General features: G+C 38.1%; 1 protein-coding gene across 1 annotated transcript in view; it reads left to right on the top strand.

The window, feature by feature from the left end:
* The first annotated feature begins 11,778 nt into the window (after positions 1-11,778).
* The window catches only part of LOC129765903 (uncharacterized), a 35,679-nt gene continuing 25,120 nt past the window's right edge, over positions 11,779-22,337 (top strand). The window contains exon 1 of the mRNA XM_055766349.1: positions 11,779-12,762. Within this exon, the coding sequence (XP_055622324.1) occupies positions 11,779-12,762 (984 nt within the window). The remainder of the gene's footprint in view (positions 12,763-22,337) is intronic.

Genomic DNA, 22,337 nt, shown 5'->3' with positions numbered 1-22,337 from the left:
AATGAACGAACGAATGAATGGAACGTTTTCATTCTGTGCGGCAATGCTTTTGGAAAATTCCAAGCTGGATTCACCTTCGCGCTTTGCTCTTGAAACCCTGAATCCTCGGGCAACGGAAAACTCGGCGCCGAACTCGGTGAAGGTCGTGGAAGCGTGATGGTCCAATTAACGAAGTTTCCCGGTGCCAGTGGGGAAGGTCCTTTGCGATTGAAATTGCTTTGCGTTGTCGTAGATTTTCAGAATGTATTTTCAGCAGCTACCGTCGATGGGGATGAAAATGGGTCAAAAATGGTAGTTTTCGAACTTTTTTGTTAAAGAACTATCGTAAATTAGAGTAAAATTGTGTTTACGTAGAAATGTTGTCTAATGATGAACATTCATATATTACTTTCTATTAAGAATTGTGTTTAGAAATCAATTGTCCAATAATTGCAAGATAATTTAACAAAATGTAAGCGTCTCAAATGATGATTCAAGTTACGAAAATAGTGTCAATCCACCTAGAAGTGCGATGGAAATGTTTATATACAGCCATTCCATGTCAAACCGATATAGTGGTTCTCATATTTTCGTAGTTTTGTTCTTCATTGCAAAACATTATACCCGTATTTTTTATCATTAGGGTGATCATTTCCATTTTAGGGTTGCCCAAAAATCTTTTTTTTTTCCAAAAATGATTTTTTTTTTCAAATTTCATTTCATTTTCATTTATTCATTGCAATACTTGTAGAGTAAGATTTTCTATCTTGTAAATTTCTACAATCGGTGTCTATGTTTTTCTCACCACATTATTTCAAATAAAAAAAACTCTTAACTGATTACAATTAAATATACATATAAACAATCAAACAACTAATTATATTTATTGCCTAATTCCTTCTGCCTATCCATTCCATACATTCACGATAGAATTTTGCAGCTGATTGTACAGTTTTAATGTTGGTTGGAAGCTGATTCCACAAAGTAATTGCACGAACGAAGAAGGTACTGCTGTAGTGAGAGGAGTTATGTTGCGGTACGATGTAGTGTCTTACTCGAGAGCTTCTGAATGGTTGCAACTTTTCAGAGAGGTAGTTGGGACCTTGATGGATAATTTTGAATAAGGTAACAAAACTTCTAACATTAATGAAATCAAAAAAAAAATTCATAACGTTTGAACTACTGTACCGATTCGAATGATCTACATATCAAATTAAAGCCAATTCGCTAGTCTCTTTTCGATTATACTTGCAGAAATTTTAGATTTTGGTCTTGTAATTATTAATTGTATTTATTTTATAGTCCATGGGAAAAAAAGACGACCAAAGGAAAAAAGATCTTGAAAATCTTGGAAGATGAGATTTTTTTTAGATAACATATCAACATATCCAAAATTCAGAGATGCGTTGTTTTGTGTTATTGAGTTATGATTTTTCAAAATTAACCAATAGTCCGAAAAATCATGTTTCCCTTTTTTCCAAAAATGACTTTTTTTAAATTCATAACATTTAAACTTCCGGGCCGATTCAGATGATCGATATACCAAATTGAAGCCAAATGAAATTTCAAATATGCATAAAAATTGGATTCTAGTCCCATAGGAATATTGAACGAAAACTAAAAACATGTTAATCTTGAAAAATCATAACTCAAAAACGAAAAAAAAACACCTCGCTGATATTTGAATACGTTATGAAAAAAAAATAGCTTTCAAGAAAAAATATAAAAAAATATGGCGCCCTTGTTCCCGAAACCATGTAATCTATGGAAAACAATTACAATCGATAATTACGAAAACTTTTTTCAAGTGTAATGTTTTTTAAACAATTGGCTTAATTGGCTTTTATTTGATATATCGATCATCTAAATCGGTCCAGTAGTTCAAAAGTTATGAATTTTTTGAAAAAGGTCATTTTTGGATAAAAGGGGAAAAGTTGATTTTTCGGGCCATCATAAAATGGAAATGGCCAACCTGACGAAAAAAAAATTTAAAATACGGGTCTAATATTTTACGATGAGGATTAAAACTAACAATTTTCATGAATCTGACAATATATCAATATATCGGTTTGGCATGGAATTCAGTTTTGTGCTTGATCCATTCTCACCCCCACTCAGTGTAAATAAGAGATTATTTCGAAAATATTGAAATTCGAATGGAAAAAAAATTTAATGTTCAAAATCAGTAATGACTCATCTGGCAAGACTTTAAAGAATAATTCTATCCAATATTTACAATTTTAGTGGTTCTGTATAATGCTGGGCATGAGATTTTCTCTGAGGTGTTATTTGATGGCTATTTACACATCAAACTTTGATGAATTATTAAATAATAACTATTTGTACTACAGTTAAGTATTATGCATCGAAAGTTGTATATATATTTATCTACACAGTCTTCGCAAAAAAAAAAATGCCGGACAGACTAAAATTAATTATTGATCCTTATACTAAACACATTTCTGGTCATATAAAATTCAAACAAATAAAACACTTCATTAAAACGTTGGCAACAAACATCCAAGGGGTTATTTTGTCCATATAGGGTGCGATGCATAGCTTGCCGAAAGAAAACAGATTTTCTGGTTGATCTACCTGGAGCGTTGATTCGAAGCTTGCCCAAAAGTTCTCCACAGTCAAGACTATTGCTGAGAAGGTCGAAAATCAGCAGTCTCTGGAGAAACTCACGTCGTTTTTGCAGTGTCGGTAAGTGAATCAGTGCGCAGCGTTCTTCATATGAGGTCAGATGTGGGTCGCTACGCCAAGGGAGATATCGCATATCGCATATCGGATGAAACTTTTCTGCACACGTTCCAGACGAGTGATGTGAACAGCGTGGTATGGGGCCCAAACAGTAACACCGTATTCCAATATACTGCGTACGAGAGACACATACAATGCTTTGAGACAATAGACATCTCTAAATTCCTGAGTGTGGCGTCTTATGAATCCGAGAACGGCAAAAACCTTAGCGGTAACCGTTGCAATATGCTCCGTAAATTTAAGCTTGTTGTCGAGCACGAGACCTAGATCTTTGACGGCTGCAACTCTTTCCACTTCGTTCGATCCCATCGTATATTCAAAGGCGATTGGTGAGTAAAGCCTCGAAAATGTTATTGCGTGACATTTCCTGATGTTCACCTCCATGCCATTTAATGAGCACCAGTCCAGTAGAGCATCTACATCCATTTGAAGAGCGCAGCAGCCCATACATGATGTTACTACTCGAAACAATTTCAGGTCATCTGCATACATTAACTTAGGTGATTTAAGAACAGCGCAAATATCGTGAATGAAGAGTACGAATAGAAGTGGACCTAAGTGACTGCCTTGCGGCACGCCAGAGATAACTGAAAAGGGCGATGAAACTGACGAGCCAATTCGTACGTGTGCACTACGTACGTACGTGTGAAAATATGTCTCCTATTAAACGATTCACAACTTCTAAAAATATTCGCATTGTTTGTCAAGATATACCTAATAGTAACTTTCTCCGTGTATGACCAAATTTCACCCCCATAACCCATATTCACCCCCATCGACGGTACTTGAAATGTCAACATGCTATTGGATTTATTTTTTTTTAAATTTAGCCTTCGTATCATTTGCAATTATATATATCGGTGCGAATTGAATTTGAAAAAAAAATGGTTGAAAGCTCAATAAATGTGAATCAATCCTAGAATTATATTGTGTTTTATTTGCACATTTTCAATCCGCCATTACTTCTGACACAATTAAACGTTTCCCACTCAGACTCAGACTATATGATCCATTCCTCATCGTCTTCACCTAGACAAGAGATTCTACAAAACGCGCAATAATGAGCGGTAGCATATGCATGGCATAGTTCGAAATTTGATAAAAGCCTCTCCAACAGGTGTATCAAGCTGCGATTCATTGAGTTTCCCGGGGAGGGAGCATATACCCAGCAAGGAGTCTACCGTCTTCATTCCACTTCTCGACGTCAGTTTGCTGACTTGAATTGAGTGGAGCATCTTTTTCACCTTCACAAGCTGGAAATGACTCACTCGCTGAGCAAGAAGTGCTTACCTTCTTTCTCACGTTGAGCGTTCTGACAAATGAGCCTATCCAATGTTTCGCAACCCCTCGAAATAAAAAAAAAATCCAACTAGTGGCGGTTGAAGATGGGAGCGAAAAAAAATAGGTAACACAAAATCGCGAGATGAATCCGTGCTCATTAAAAAGTGGAAGACAATGGGAGTGCTTCTCGCATCCGGGTACTTGGACGATACGACACGGCGAGACCGAGAGGATGGAGCATTTGCGACAAGTTATTATCTCTGCTGGAGTGAACAACCGGACAGTGAGTGCTGCTGATTCGGCACTTCTGCTGTCATCTCAAGATGCGTCCTTAAGTCTGGAAATCGGGCCGATGAATTTACGCCGCAGTAACTCCGTGACAGCGAAACACGAGAAAACCTGGGGGGGGGGGCTGGTAATTATTATCAAACATTCCGTTACGTAACGATCTAGCCAGGAGTGGCCATACTCCGGCGCCTGTGTACAGTTCATACCGAAATCGACTGCTTAAACAAATTCAAGGCTTCGCCAGATTGCATCGTCATCGGAGAGAGGATGAAAAAGAAAACGCCGCATCACTTTTGGCACGTTCCTAAGTCCTGCTTGAAAGGCCATTGGGCTGTGTGCGTGGGTGATTATTGGGAAGTGGAAAAAACACTGATCATCGGCAGCCGAGTGGATGGATGTTTTGTTTTTCTAAGGTTGGAATGTTGATTGCTGGGGAAAATTGAAAGCTGAAAGCTTTTCAACACGTGCCCTTCATTTTGAACATAATGCGGTTGAGTTTGTAATTAATATAATATGGATGATGATATGTAGCTATTCAATGACTCCATTGAAACAAAAAGAAAGAGAAAAAGGATTTATGTAGACGAAAATATAATATTTTACTGTTTGGTTATTCTATTTCGCTCTACTGAACCAAAATTTCATTTCACTTCGTATTGTATATGTTTATATAGCACTAGCTGACCCGGCAAACTTCGTCCCGCCCAACATTAGTTTTTTGTTATCAATACCTTCAAACATTCACATTTTCTTACTATGAGCAAGTTCATGGGTCCAATCACAGAACTGTTCATTGTTTGATCTTCTAATCGACCTCGTTGAATTTACCTTTTACTATAAAATTCCTAGTATTTCTAACAAACTCAAAACTCGTTAAAGATTTTTCAACCACTTGCAAATAACATGTTTCTCCGTTACATAGAATAAATGTTTTATACAGAAAATATGATAGAATAAAGACAGCCCTAAATCGGACAATTCCTTCCTCGAGTTGCTCTTATCAACACATTCGGCGATACTCAGTTTCGAACAAAAATCAATTTCGCAAGCACAAACAACAAATGAACTAAAATCACTTATCACTATGTAATTGTAGAACATATGGGAATTTAATTTTCCGAATTCTCCCTTTTTCCATCAGAGTTTTCCAAATGTGTAATTGACCCCCTCACCATTCCAGAGGAGGGGGGGGGGTTGTCATACCATCAAAAACCCTCACATCCCAAATTGTGTTTGATTAGTTCTCGAGTTATGCAGAAGTTTGTGTTTGTTGGCCCCCTGTAATTTGTGTTTCATTTGTATGGCAGTCCCCCATTAGAGTGGGTGGTGGAGAGTCTAACTACCATAGAAACATTTATTGTACCCTAAAACCTTCACATGCCAAATTTGGTTTCATTTTCTTGATTAATTCTCGAGTAATGCAGAAATTTGTGTTTCATTTGTATGGCAGCCCCCCCTTAGAGAGAGGGGAGGGGTCTCAAACTGTCCAAACCTTCCCCGGCCCCTATATACCAATTTTCATGTTAATCGGTTCAGTAGTTTCCAAGTCCATAAGAATCAGACAGACAGACACACAGAAATAAATCCATTTATATATATATAGACTAGCTGACCCGGCAAACTTCGTCCAGCCAAAAATTTGTTTTTTGTTATCAATACCTTCAAACATTCACGTTTCCTTACTATGAGCATGTTCATGGGTCCAATCGCAGAACTGTTCATTGATTCAACCACTTGTAAATAACATGCCTCTCCGTTACATGGAATAAATGTTTTATACAGAAAATATGATAGAATAAAGACAGCCCTGAATCGGACAATGTTTTCCTCGTGTTCTGCTCTTATCAACACATCTGGCGATCCTTTTTTTGGTATAGATAGAAGAAGATATAGGAGTGCGTTTTATCACATTAAAATCCATTTCCAGTTTCGAACAAAGATCAATTTCGCTAGCGCAAACATCAAATGGACTAACAGAACTTGTCTCTATATAATTGTAGAACATATGGGAATTTAATTTTCTGAATTTCCTTTTTTTTCCTTCAGAGTTCTCCGAAAATTTTCAATTGCCTCCACAACCTCCATATGCCAAATTTGGTTTCGTTTGCTTGATTAATTCTCGAGTAATGCAGAAATAAAAACTCCACATGCCTAAAACCTCCACATGCCTAATTAGGTTCCATTTGAAAAATTCTCGAGTAATGCAGGAATTTGTGTTTCATTTGTATGGCAGCCCGCCCTTAAAGAGAGGAGTGGAGAAGTCTAACTACAATAGAAACATTTATTGCACCCTGGAACCTCAATTTGCCTAATTTGGTTGCGATTGATTGAATAATTCTCGAGTAATGCAGAAATTCGTGTTTCATTTGTATGTATGGTCCCAAACTATCACGAAAACCTTCCCCGGGCCCAAAAACCCCTACATACCAATTTTCATGTTGATCGGTTCAGTAGTTTCCGAGTCCATAAGAATCAGACAGACCGACAGACAGATAGACAGAAAGAAATCCATTTTTATATATATAGATAGATATATTAACCCTTTGCGGTCGTTTGTCTGCTCTCAACTACCACATGAAGGAAGTACACTAATCAAATACTTAATGCAACAATATACCAGCTTACACTTTTTCTAAAATAATTCTAATGTTTAGTGAATCTGTTCACGAATCCAAACGGAGTTCCTAAGAATAATATATAACGGTACTCAGTATGAACAAGTGTTGTCACCCATGTTTGAGAAAAGGCTTAATTTGAAACTTCATGTACTGCGACAGAGATCAATGTTTTGTATGTTCAAACAGAAAGATAAAAGGGGGAACACGCCAAACTATTTTTTGATGATACCTGAACTGCATTTTGGGAACTGTTTCAAAGGATACTATAGGAATTATAGCCTAAATTTTTTATCTGAAAACAACACATCAGAATACATTTTTTAGTGAATACATATCTGACGTTTACATAAAAATAAATAAATATTGTTCATCTTTCATAATCTCACAAGTTATACATATTCTGCATATAATCTCACAAAGTTATACATCACTGCTTTTGCAAGTAAAAATGGAGTATCGTCCCGATTATATCACGCCAAAAAAAAATTTCTCGTGATATAATGGAAACGTGGTATATTCGAAACAGATATTTTTTTCAAAATGAAAAACTTATTTTTACTTTAATTTGCATGATTATAACATTATTTTCCGTGCAACATGCTAAATTTATAGATAAACACTGATTACAATATTTATCACATTGACACGTAAAACAACACAATATAACATAGTATAACGAAACTATTGTTGCTGTACTTTTCTCTAGTTATTTCTTGTATATTTCTCAAAGACAATGTATGAGACAGATAAAAGTTGTTCGTTCTGTCCAGTGGCGTAGTGTAGGGGGGAGAGGGGGCGGCCATCACCATAACCAGTATGTTATATTGTAACAGAATCATGATTTTGAACGAAGGTGATCGATTTTACTTATGGTATTATCTAACAAAACAAGTCACAATGGAAAAGTTCAAAATAACATTATTCGAATAATAAAAGATCTGCGAGAGATGCTTTTTACTTATTGGCCATAAAAACTTATTTCAATAGCTCAAAACTACTTCGAAATCAAACTATTTAAATCATTATAAATAGCGATAGCTTCTTGAAATTTCATTTCAGTCACGATGGGTTTGCGATTGCTGCATGATGCATGATGCGCCAACTGGCCAAACTCTGTCCGTTTCTCTTTTGCTGCCGTGAAAAAGTGGAAAACAAAACATCCTTTCATCCATTTATTGAGAATTAATTTAGATGTAACTTTAAACAAATGATTACTAAGCCAATGGTAGCCTTGTGTTAATCTTGCGGTTATATCACAGATATAACCTAGTTTTCCTAGTTTCCTAGTTTTTTAGTTTTGAGTGAGAAAAACTGCAGATTTTAATAACGTCATCCTTCAACAACTGGAATACAACTGTTTGGGCTCATGAGGACAACATGATTTTGCTAAGAATCCACGGTGTGTGACCAACTCCTTCCAGAAGTTTGAGATTTAATATTTCTGTGTTGTCTGTACCTCTTATGCATCTAGCGCGGAATATTTGCAAACCGAAGGATCATCTCTGAGTAACGTTGTGATCAGACTCAATGCACTGGCAATTTTTCTCGCTGTTGATAGAAACAGTCTTGACGAAACGGTCATTAAGAAGGTTTTATGAAAATTCATCGATTTTCTTATTTTGTAACTGTTTGATTTTTCATTCGAAAACGAAAACTAAGTATTATAGAAGGGTGACGCCTTAGTAACCCGCCCCGGGTGTCACCCGGTCACGCTACGCCACTGGTTATGTCCATTCTTTCGTACCACTCATATTTTGGGTTGCCGTTCTCTGTAGATTGTGAGGGATGCGTTGACGTTATCAGATCGCATATTTAAGAATAGGCATTTTCGGTTGATAGCTTTATCCAATAATGTTTCACTTCATCTTAATCGGTACATTTCTGATTTCACAATTTCTTAACTAATATGTGACCTATTATTTCTACTTCGAGCTCCGGTACTACTATTTAAGTCTAAGAATCAGGAGATAAGAACAAGATTGACAGAGAAGTTCGCACCACATCTATTTGCTTCACATTTAATAAGATTAACATAATAAGTTGTAATAATTGTGGTTAACAAAACATGCTGTATGGACTCCAATAGTAAAGACGCTACATATTTAAATGGTTTTTTTCAGTTCAGTATTTCTGAACATGACATTTTTTCTATCATTTCTAATTTTTCTCGGTAGATTAGTTTTATATTTTGAATCTTTCCCTGGTTCATTGGTAGAGCAACAGATGTTGCATTCGGCGGCTGACTTTTATCAATCTATTATCAGAGAAATTGACATCCCTACAATGGCGAGCTTCTCAGTTATCTATTAATAAAACGGATTTAGGATGTAGTTTTATTTTGGGCTAAAACCTTACGCGTTTCCGGAACAGAAGGATTTTGGAACAATTCACAAAGTAGCTGCCATCTAGGTGACCAAATTGTTGGCAAACTTAGGAACATGGCATGAAACTTATGCGGTTTTGCAAATTTGGATTCCTACAGCGCTTTCTGAGTTAATCACCCCGATTATGTATTCCGACGGATTTGCATTTTATTCGAAAGTGATATTTCGATCGAGTTCGAATTTGCCGCTCCCTATTTCGATCGTTTTGCTCGTATGGTGTTCGAAAAAAAAACATGTCCGAACAAAAGATATTCGAATTAACAAAGAACTCGAACGAAACAGGGATTGTGAATTGCCAAGCCAATCGAATAAACAAGATTCGTCACAATCATATACCTGGATTCTCAGTTCTTGGAACTATCCTGTTCAGTCCCTGTAGAAGAATGAGACATTGCAAAAGAAGTTCCACCCATCTACTCTTTGCTCCAGCGAGCTAGCATAGCAGTCTAGCAGCAAGGATCACATGAGTATTTTCCAACCACCGAAAGCAGAAACCAATTAGAATCTAATAAGAACCAATAGAGAAGGGAGAAGCAGAACAACATCTCCAGCAGGAGTAAAATCAACAACAAGAAGAAGTTGAGCAGCAGCCGCAGCAGAGCGAGGGACCATTTTCGAAAAATCGTGAACGTGTGCAAAACGTTTTTCTTCCACCAGAATAACGACGAGGAGTGAAAGTTGAAGGATCCGGTCAAGAAGTCGAATAAAAGTGTTTTATGCTTGATTCTTGTGTTTTTTCTACCGTTTTATAAGTAGTGATTGAACAAAACCTTTCAAAGAGAATTCCTGTGAGAGTTTCCGCTGTGGACTTTCGGTTCAAGCGTCCAGAGGCATATTTCCACCGGTGAAACGTGCATCATCCGACCAGAGTCTCCGCTCTCGAGACTATCGAATTCATCAATCCGTTGCACCAAAAACGGCCATTAACTTTTCGCCGCATACAATATTTTAAGTTTTAAGTGTAGCGGCTGCTTCGAGATCTTCCCGGGGAACCGTTTGTAGCATCACTCTCCTCCTGATGGATTCCCTTCTGGCCTAAGGTGCACAAACAGGCTCTTGGTGACACCGTTCATCCGCGCTTTCATGATAAATGAAGAGCTTCACCGCAACAGCGATAACATGCTCCAATCGCTGTTCAATTAGAACTGAGTGGATTTCCGAGCGGCGCTCGCTTATATACCGATTGGTGACTTCAATAGCCTATTTTGAAAGCAAATTTAAGACTATTGAAACAAGTTTTTGGGTCAAAAAGTAACAAGTATAGAACGCGTAGACATTTTATCTTTCGAATGAAGTGTTTATCATACCATTTCGTTCAGTTGTTTAGGAGCTATTAACGCTCAAAATCTCGGTCTCCGGCGTAACGCTTTCGTTTTCGAAACTTTGATTTTACACCCCGGTATAGAAATGAAAGACGTAGTCCTACGTCAAAAGGAAATTGTTCTGGGAAACAATTCCGCTTTTATGTGGACAAAGAACAGTGCTGCGAATTCTTGGGAAATTCGATTCGCATAATTGATCGCTTTGGACAATCTGGAGAGGAGTAATTGGACTGTCGACTAGGAAGGACGTGCTTCACAGGACCGTGGTGGAATTAGGCTGACATGAACACCAACTGGAGAAGAGCATAGTTTTCACAGGTAATGCTACATGTTGGTGTATGTCTAGCCGAAGTTTAATGCAGTGACTAACACAATATACCGTTGTTTCTTGGATCCGTGACTGTGATGGAGTGACTCGGCAACTCATTTTAACTGGATCTGGTGGTTTACGGATGTGGACAGTCTAGGAAGGTACTGTCGCGCTGGTGTAATAAGCATCAAACGGACATTGGAGCATTGTGACGACAAGAAGAGGAGGCGCACTGTATTTTTTGTGTGGTGAGTGAGAAATTAAACGTATATGCCAGCCGAAGTATTCGGAAAATACACACAATTAAATAAAATTTATCCTCTTCAATCATTGCCATACAATCCTTGACAATTCTTTGGGAGATGCTGTTTTGAGTGGAGCAACTATTGAGCATATTTGTGGATGAACTTCATCATTCTGGTGTTTCAATTTTCATATCACCCAATCAACACTTTGGATTTATTCGACGCATATTTATCGATATTGGTAGCAACTAAAGGGCGTAATTGCGAAACACAATCGGGACTATTTAAATGGTTTATTTAGTCAGCTGTTAGTTTCTCCAGGTGAGGCACTACAGTATATGGTCGCCGAGGCCTGGATAGATTGATACTGCAAGTTGGTTTTTCCTCCTCCTCTCCTCACCTATCACAACAATTGGAATTGTTCGGTCGACTGGTTGGTTTACGTGATTGGAAAACTCAACACAAATTCATTTGGACATTGAGGGAGGACGCTTTGGTGGTCTGGTTTAGCTGATTAATTATCAACGATTGGTATTTTTTTTTCTTCAACGGTGTATTTGGGCACCATAGACTAGTTCGTCAGTCATCATGCCTTCTGCAGCTGGATCTATCATCACGAGTACCCAATCCCTCAAATTGTTGAGAGCGAAGTTGAGGGACATCCAGTCGTCCTTCAATGACATTCGGCGCTTCGTTCAGAACTTCCGTGGTGACATCAGCATATCCTATGTGGAGGTTCGATTGGAGAAGTTAGATGAACTCTGGGAGAGGTTTGGGACTGCAAGGGTGGAAATGCAGGCCCATGATGATTACGATGAGTCAGACGATAGCTTCGAAAGGAATAGGGAGGAGTTCAGCGATATGTATTACGAACTCAAATCGTTTCTGCTGGACAAATTGAAGGAGAGGGATACAACTTCGGAGGGCTATAGGTTGATGGAAGGTACCCATGATCGTGTGCGACTACCTCAGATAAAACTGCAAACTTTCGACGGGAATATTGAAGAATGGTTGAGTTTCAGGGACTTATTTAAGTCACTCATCCATTCCAAGACAGATTTGCCGGATGTTGAGAAGCTTCATTACTTGAAGGGTTGTCTGCAAGGCGAACCAAGGTGTCTGATTGAACCATTGCAGATAACAGCAGCCAACTACAATATTGCGTGGGACGCTCTGTTAAAACGATACGACAACAGTAAGCAGCTGAAAAGAAGGCAGATACAGGCTTTGTTCAGGTTACCGACGTTGTCAACAGAATCTTCTGAGCAATTACACGCATTGCTGGAAGGGCTAGAAAGGACGATTACGATACTGGATCAATCAATAAACCCGGCAGATTTCAGGGATCTTCTGTTGATCCATATTATAAGCTCATGCCTTGATCCAGTGACCCATAGAGGATGGGAGGAATTTTCGGCAGATATGGAGCAGGACAGACTTCAAGATTTGATCGGGTTCCTACAACGTCGCGTTCAAGTGCTGGATTCTTTGCCAGCAAGACCGAATGATGAAAAGGTTCATCAGCAACAACAACAAAAATGGCAGAACCCACAGAGAACTAGTTGTGATACGGTACAGAGGTCTGGAGTTCGTTGTATCGCTTGCGCAGCGAAACATTTCCTTCACCAATGTGTGATCTTTCGGAGAATGTCGACCAGGGATAGAGAGCAACTCGTACGACTACATTCACTCTGTCGGAACTGCCTGAATCGTGGGCATCGAGCAAAGAACTGCAGATCGAGGCAGGTGTGTGCAAAATGCAATGGTCGACACCACTTTATGTTATGCTTCCGAACGGAATCAGGGGAAAATGTAGAACCGAAGGTCAGGGCTTCTCCGAGAAAATTCTCCAATACAAATATACCAGATGGAGGCAACAATCCTTCTTCGGACGCATCGCAACGTATTTTCTCAGCGGCATCGACAGCATGTCAAACCGGTAGAGTTTTTAAAACATCGAATGTTTTTTTGGCCACTGCTGTGGTGGTAGTGAAGGACAATGACGGACATCGGTTTACGGTACGAGCTCTCCTGGATCCTAGTACAGAGAACAATTTTATTTCGCAGCGCTTGACTCAGAGGATGAAGGTCATCCATGGTTTTGATAATGTCAGTACAAAAATCAAACAAAGGTTTAGAGCAACGGTTTGCTCACGAATTTCACAATTCTCGCGAGAAACGGATTTTCTGGAGCTTCCAACTTTGATAACGAATTTTCCTATGAACACCTTCAACAATTCGGAATGGACAATTCCTGAGGGGATTCGACTGGCTGATCCCTTGTTCAGCGAAGCTTTTGCTGTCGATATGGTGTTAGGCAGTGAGTGTTTTTTCGACTTCTTCGAGTCAGGTCGAAAGATGGTTCTTGGAGAAGGAAAACCAATATTCTACGAAACAGTGTTTGGTTGGGTGGTTTGTGGAACAGAATCTATGGCGCAATGTACAGATTCTAACCTGAAATTCCAACGCGTATATTCAGAACGTGGTTCGAAGAGGAATATTATTCAGCAAGCGAAACCAAGATTGCCAATGCATGGATATGAATGGAGAAGATCAGGTTTTCCGACGGTGGGTGAGAATTGGAGATCTCACTAGGCTTTTAATACCTCAAACAATCGTGATGATGTTGCTGAATCATATAGTGAATTATTTTGAAATTTTCTGAAGGGCATTGAAAACAGCGCTTGGAAAAAACCCAAACCAAATCCTTTCCCATCACCCATCCCAGAAGAGGATCATTTTATTTATATTTTCAGAAACTGGAGCACTTTCTGGGTGGGTGAGGATGTTCGGGACTAACGTGGCATCCCTAGATCCCCAGCATTTATGAGATCAATTCTTCACATCAGCTGATCGCAAACAAAGGGAGATTTATCAACAAACCGACGCGGCAACATATTGGTTGGTACGAGTCGTCAGCAAGCAGCCAAAACGAGAGAACGGCATCCATGTGTATTCACTGTTCACTCCACATGAGAACCTTGGATAAAAACGGATGATGAAATTCACCACTGCCGATGGAAACATCTTCGGAGAACATCGCCCTGATCTGAGAGCAATAGCATCACCAGCAGTGCGTCGGAAAACTAGAATTCTGCGGAGCAGAATCAGTTGTTATCGGACCACCACGGAAACATTATTGGACTGGCCAGACGGAGGAAAACGGAGCAATTTTAGTTTATTGAATGTTATGTGTAATTGATAAGAAATATATGTTTTTTTTTGTAATATTGTGAACCTGTAATTATAATGTATATTAAAGAATTGTGAATTATTGTAAATTGACTATTGTGATGTGTTTTTTGGAAGGAACATTTGTGCTGGGAAACGGTTAATAACTGAACAGCTGATTGAATGTATTGGCTCCTTCGATACTGCATTCGAAATGCAGTTTTTTTTGTTAGTTTGTGTTTTCTGCCAACGGTAAAGAGTTTGTGAACTTTTTTGTCGATGTTGGGAGCCTGAAAGCGTGAGCCATCGAAGTTTTAGGCCTGGCTCCTCAACACACTCTGTTACGGTGTTTTGTTCCCATCAGCAGTATTGTAGGAAATCCAGATTCACATAAATTCTACGCAAAAAACAACTCGAAACGCTTACTCCGCATATCGGGATAAGAATCGATCATTTGTAGATCGATGAGTGTGTTCTGAAAATGATTCGAAACTTTCGTCACTGCCAGTCGGAAGGCATTTCAAACCATGTCCAAATTTGTTCCTTGATATAAGGAAAATATGTTTCAAGTTTAACTTGTTGTAAAAAGTCTCGACAAATGCTGTACAATTTCCTTTTTTATGGTCTTCTGTACTGTTTTGTCGTCTATTCCATCATCATTCACTGACAAAAGTCTTTCAAATAATGCGAAGTTGTTCAATTGAACATTATATTTTAGATTTGGAAATGTTTGCCGAGGATCGTAAATTTAAGCGTATCCAATAAAATTTTTGTGGCAATTTTTGCCAATCATTGTCATCTTCAAAACGAAGTAAATGTGCAATATTCCCTTGCACAATTCCTCCCTTCTAATGACCGAATTCCCCATAAGGAAGGGGGGGAGGGGGGTTTATTTCCCACCGGTTGAAAATCACTGGTTTAGCGATTTGTGATTAGGATAAGTTGCTATATTTTAGTTTCTTCAAATTGTCCATTTTTCTCGTATAATTGACATATCTTTTTTTTCAATTTTTTGTCCAACTCTCTGGTATATGTTGTAGCCCAAACTTTCTTCAAGTTCCTCCACGGAAGTCTTGACCTAGAGGTGATCACTTCCTATAGCATTGACATACTTGAACGCCATTGAGAAACAAGCCACAGCACACCTTGTTTTAATTTACCACCGATTAATTCGATTCGTATTCTGAAGGATTCTTTTTCAATTTGCTCAGCTTTCTTACTCATCGCTACAGTGGAATAAATGAGGGGCTTAGAATGAAAGGGGTGTAAGTGATTTGATCGATTTCTCTACATCGACTCTCTCTTTTGGTCATAACTTTGCTGCAAATACATTCCCAACTGTATTTGACAATGTGGAATATAGGTCAGAACCTCATCTATCGGATTGTATAGCAAACTTAAATTGGAACGTTTTTGCAGTTGAATTATTAACTAAATGAAAAGTTGATGAAGAGAAATCGATCAAGTCACTTACACCCCTTGCATTCTGAGCCCCTCAAATATAAACTTCAGATCACAGAAGCTATAACAAAAAATGTATCACCGGCTTACCTTGAAATGAAACTTCAACAATTGACGAAATTAAATACTCCACTACTGCTTCTTACACTGGTCAAAATTGAGAAAAAATAACAATCGAGGCGTCACTGTATTAGGTTGGGGAAAAAGTAATACATTATTTTTGGGTGAAATTCAATTTTTTTCTGATATGCTTCGGAGTGTCTGATTTGGGTCAAGTATGCACCGTTTTGATGTGAAATTTGTTGCCATTCTAAAAATAACTTCATAATGCCTCTCTCATAGAAGTATTGGTCCTAATTGAAGGAAAGCTCTAGGAACAGATTTTTTACAATTTTCTCGTGATCCCAATTTCTGATCACTCCGTTAGAAAAATAATAAAATAATTTAGAAAAAAACAAAAAAAATAAAATTAAAAAAAATAGCATCTATTTTTCTGTTACAGTATCGGCACCATTAACACGATTCACAATTTCAGCAGTTCATTTTTATATTACATTTTGTACAGGGTCTTTCAGATTAAACTAGAAAAAGCTCCTTATACAATTTTTTTTGCTCCGTCGATGGGAACACTGCATTCCCCACTGCGGGACCATAATATTCGGCTACTCGTTCAGTCTGATCGGATGGTTTTTAGTGTCAAGATGTACAATTTACAAGAACGTATATGTTTTTTTAATGAAATCATACTGCTCGATCAACCGAAGGCTCCATGAAACTTTGTCCTCTTATGGTAAGAATTTCAAACATTTCTCGTCGTCGATTACTTCTTCTGGGGGTACTTGAAGGACCGTTGCTATGTTAATAAGCCACAAAATTTGGAGGAACTTCAAGAAAAAATAAATCGGATTTTCAAAAGCATCGAAGTCGTAATGTTAGAGTTGTGCATGAAGAATATTGTTCACCGTTTAAAACGCGTTATCGAAAAAAGGGGTGGTCACATCGAAAATGTTCTAAAATAAGCTTTATTTTCGGTTTTTAAAAATAAAAATCGGTTCAGATCGACCGATTTATTTATTTACAATTTTTTTTTTGACGAAACGCAGTCTAGCTAATGGAAGTACCCGAGAGTTGCGTAGTTGCGTACCAGCCCTAATAGTTGAAATCGACAATTCCATTTCAATTACTTTAAAATTGTTTTCTAATGGAAACTGCAACCCGATAGCTCTCACGTCAGTGCGTATTTTCCATGGTTTTTATTTATCCGACAATCAGAAAGCTGCCAGCGTTGCTTCCCTACTGACCCACTTCCCAGGGTTTTATAGCAGCGTCTCATCGTTACATAAACAGGAAGGTAGCACCGATATCGAGAGCAGCATCCAAAGGATGCTGCTGCAAAAACTAGGTTCCCTTTCATAGGCCGCTCCCGAGCCCAATTCGAAGCCAATAATAAATGCACCATATGCCTTTCGGCAATAAACTTCCCATTCGCTACGGTTTGAAATTTGCAATGGTAGAAAAAATTGTCCGATCGATCCACATGGCAGTGGTGATTGTAAATCGCAATTCATTTCCTCATATCAGTTTCATCTTGTCGAAATGGAAACACACATCAGATCCTAGATTTGGAGAAACGTTACCACTTTGCAATGGCATCCTTCATACGGGGTGTCGGGGTGTGTCTGTATCGGCATTGCTCATCATCTCCATTTACTCTCTCCCCTCCCCCCAAGTCGGGATGCCGATATGTGCCATCATATGCAAACAGTGCGAGAAAAGGGGTGGTCTTAAATAAAAGCCACCATCCATCCATTCCGATGCCAGAAGGCTCCTGCAAAGGATGCGCAAAATCCTGGCCGCCGAACAACCACTGGGACACACATATATGAGCATGTGTCTGCAAGCGCCAGTAGTGGAGGAAGCACCCTGGAATCGTATTTACATTTGCCCTACACTTCTGCCGGTCCGGTCTACACACCAGTATCGCAGTTTTTGATCTTGTGAACCATTCCGAAAGGGTATGAAAAAAGGGAACTCTTTTTTACTCCTTTAGATTCTGGGATTCAATGGCGGAATGATGACGAATGGATTGAACCGGCGGCTGCAGCAGTTAGGAGACGTCTTCTCTAAATTGCTAGGTTATGAAGCCAAGCTGACAGAATGATGGCTTTTTTTTTGCGTGCATTCATTCTTCCGAGTGAGTGTGTGAAGAGGGATGTGGTTTATTTCGCCTGCTGGTCTGGTCTTTGATTTTCCGAATGAATGGAATGAACGAGTTGACTACGAGAGTACAGAGTGAAGAAAGTGAAGCAAAAAAAAACGGGTTATGGTGGGAATACGGCTGTGGAACAAGAGGAGCAGAGGATAAAAATAGCAAACAAGGAAACCGTCAGAATCAAGCTTGCTTCCTGTTTTTATTCTGCCATCATTTGGAAATATTTCCGCCAGTTTACAGGCTGTGTGTGTGAAAATGTGTTTCGTGCATAATTTTTTCTTCATTTTTTATGACTGGAACCAGCTAGTTTTTTCTTGTTTGACGGACACGGAAGTTTGACAAAGAAAAAAATCTAGTAAAGTTCTTTGAGCAAAACATTTTGAAAAAATGATAAATTTCATAAAAAATCTCTTCATTAAAGTAGTTCACGTTATCTCCTGATAAATTTAATATAATATGGGAATGTAATTTTTGCTATTATATCGACGGCTCCGTTTTTGTTCGAATGTAGTAAGAATTTTACAGTTTTAATTTATTCTCTGGAGTTTAAATTAATCCTTCCACGCTATTTCAAGTGTTGCAAAGTTCTTGTATACTAGAATCTAGAATTACTGTGTTATGATGATGAGAACTGCGAAGTATTTTCCCATTAACACCAGAGGAATTTTCCACCGATAATAATTTTATCAGTATCACACTCGATTAGAGATGGGCAAAACGGTTCATTTCAGTGAGCGGCTCAGAGCCGTGCGCTCAATGAAAAGAGCCGGATCATTTGAGCGGCTCGACGGCTCTTTTCAAGAACTGGTTTATTCGGATATGTAAAGAATGGAAGACGTAAAAAATAAGGTTTAAAACAATAATCAGTGCAGAGAAAAGTAAAAATATGACTTTACTAAAGGTTTTCTCTGAAATATTTCCATCACAATGATATTCTTAATTTTTTTTTTTAATTTATAAACATTATCTTTCCAATGTTATATGATGGAAGTCTACTACATCTTTCACTGCAAACTTGTCTTGCTTTCGGAAAAACTCGCTCATATGGTACTGAAGTCGCCGGAATACATAATATTTTTAAAAAAAAACATAGAGCCGCGGAGAGATAAATTTCCTTTCATTCCACCAAAACGAAGGGTCGCTTAGTCTCAGCAAATGTGGTTCCGCTAAATGTTTATCTACAATAGATATTGCAACAGCTTTTGGATCATGTGAGGATCGAAGATTGCCAACCAATGCATTAAACTTCTCCCATACAGATGACAGCGCTTCATCACCAACGATTTGTGGTAGTTTCGTAGGTGAGTTCTATGGATGTCATTTTTAGCATCCTTATCAACGACTGGTGTGCATAGTTGTACTTTCTGTTATCCCCAAAACCTTGCTCCTTGAAGCGAGGATCTAGCAGTATTTGTTAGGCTACTAATTCGTCTGACTCAAGATTTGTAGATCGCTTTACCAGCTCCGGAATCAATTTATACAGAGCTTTTTCATAATCACTAGAACTGATTTCACTTGATCCATATAATGTTGATCATGTCGAATTATCAGTCGGGAGAATAAAGCAGTTTTCAATAACGACACAGTTTTCTCCCCGTTTTATATCCCAAACGTTTTTAAAATATTTCGAATGGAATATTTTCATGATTAACTGTATTATATTAGTCAAATCATTTCATTCGATACCCATATACGGGTTGGATTTATCATAAATAACTGTGATTTACTAGTCAACACCGTTCATCTGATACCCATATGATGGGGTTTTCAGAAGAAATGTAGTCTGGCATTTCGTAACGGTCGCCATTTTAGATTTCCATTTTTCATGAATTACTGTCTACTAGTCTACTAGTCAAGTCCTTTTATTAGATACCCATATTGAGGGGGTTTTGGAAAAAAAATCATATTTCGCCATTTTGGGGTGGCGGCCATTTTGGATTTACATTTATCATAAATAACTGTGATCTACTAGGCAAACCCTTTCATTTGATACCCATATTGATGGGGTTTTGACGAAATTAGTAGTCTGTCCATTTTACATAAATATCTGTGTCTTACTAGTCAAGTCCTTTCATTAGATACCCATATTGAGGGGGTTTTGAAAAAAAATACATATTTCGCCATTTTGGGATGGCGGCCATTTTGAATTTACATAAATAACTGTGATCTACTAGGCAAACCCTTTTATTTGATACCCATATTGATAGGGTTTTGGCGAAACTAACTGTCTACCATTTTGTAACGTCCGCCATCTTGGATCTCCATTTTACATAAATAACTGTGTCCTACTAGTCTAGTCATTTCATTAGATACTCATATTGATAGGGCTTCGAGAAAATATGTATTCCGCCAAAATTTACAAACATACAAACAGATAAATGAAACCGCTTGAAAAGCAGCATGGGAAACATATATTTCTTCCGCACTGCCGCAAGCCACGGTTCGACAGAACAAGCGTACGATTCACGGTTTTTTATCAATAAGCCAGCTCTCAAAAGAAACACGGTTCTTTAATGAACCGCAGTTCTATGAACTTTATTTCCAAAACCGCTTCAAACCATGTTTTGGCAACTGAATTCCCATCAATTACCAATGGAAATCGATTTTCTTAAGGAACCTAGTGCTATTGAAGGAAATAGAAACAATATGTCGTTTTTTTTTTTGACGTGGAACTACGTCTTACATTAAGGGTGCCAAATAAGAAAACAGGTCACGTTTTTATGAAATAAAGTTAACGTTAATAAATATTTTTGCTGCGAACGGATTTTAACGATTTGCATACCAATCGTATCAAAAATTTTCTAAGAATTGTTCTATATGCTATACATTACAATCCCATTCCCCATTTCCTCATACATTTGTTCTGTCCATTTGTGAGATTTCCCGAACAGAGCTGTCAATAACGGGCACCTTATGTAGCCGTCATGTGAAGGTTTTAGGGTGCAATAAATATTTTTACGGTGGATAGATACTCTTCCCCCCTCTCTTAGGGGATCTGCCATACAAATGAAAGACATATTTCTGCATCTAATCAAGATACTCTAAACTAATCAAGAAAATACCAAGTTTGGCATGCGAAGGTTTTAGGGGACACAAAACGTTTCTACGGCGAATAGACACTCCTCCCGTCTCTCTGAGGAGGGAAGGGGGCTGCCTTAAATACGAAGCATATATTTCCGCATAATTCAAGAACTAATCAAGCAAACGGAGCTAAATTTGGCATGTGGAGGATTTAGGATGCAATAAATGTTTCTATGGTGGTTCGACACTCCTCCCCCTCTCTTAGGGCGGCCTGTCATACAAATGAAAAACAAATTTCTGCATAACACGAAAACTAATCAAGCGAATGGAGCCAAATTTGGCATGTGGGAATTTTAGGGGGCACGAAACGTGTCTATGGTGAATAGACACTCCTCCCCAACTCTAAGGGGGGAAGAGGGCAGGGGTCTGTCTTTATTGTATCATATTTTCTGTATCAAACATTTATTCTATGTAACGGAGAAACATGCTATTTGCAAGTGGTTGAAAAACCCTGAACGAGAACTGTGTCTGAAAATAATCTGATATTATAATGATGAGCTTTAGTAGAAGTACTAGAATTTTTTTAGTAAAAGGTAAATTCAACGGGGTTGATTAGAAGATCAATCAATGAATAGTTCTGCGATTGGCCTCATGAACCTTCGCTTAGTAAGAAAACGTGAATGTTTGAATTTATTGATAACTTAAGGAAAAAAAAATTTTGGGCGGGACGAAGTTTGCCGGGTCAGCTAGTTACTTCATATATTTCGTTATATTTGTGAATGAATTGTGAATGATTAAAATTAATTGTATCGCTGACTATCCAAGCGAGATAACAGTAACCATTCCAAGCTACAGTGCTATTTTGCGTGTCAAAAATTCCATTCAATTGTTATTTCATTATTTTGCTAATACAGGTCGGACTCGATTATCCGGGATTCGATTATCCGGAATTTTAGACTCGATTATCCGAAGTATTTTATTTTTGATTTTCGGCAATTTTGAATAATTTGTATAACATTTCCATATTGAATAGTTAATATGGATATAAAATGAAAGGCTTTGACTAGTAGAATGCAGTCATTTATGAAAAATTCAAATCCAAGATGACGGCCACTTCAAAATGGCGGATTTAATATTTTCTCAGAACCCCATCAATATGGGTATCAAATGAGAGAGCTTGACTAGTAGAACACAGTTATTTATGAAAATTGTAAATCCAAAATGGCCGCCACCATAAGATAGCGCCAAATATATATTTTTTTCACAACCCCATCAATATGGG

The sequence above is a fragment of the Toxorhynchites rutilus genome, chromosome 2 (genome assembly GCF_029784135.1).
Source record: "Toxorhynchites rutilus septentrionalis strain SRP chromosome 2, ASM2978413v1, whole genome shotgun sequence".
Classification (NCBI taxonomy): Eukaryota; Metazoa; Arthropoda; class Insecta; order Diptera; family Culicidae; genus Toxorhynchites; species Toxorhynchites rutilus.
The sequence above is the reverse complement of the archived record's forward strand: the minus strand, read 5'-3'. Positions and strand labels throughout refer to the sequence as shown.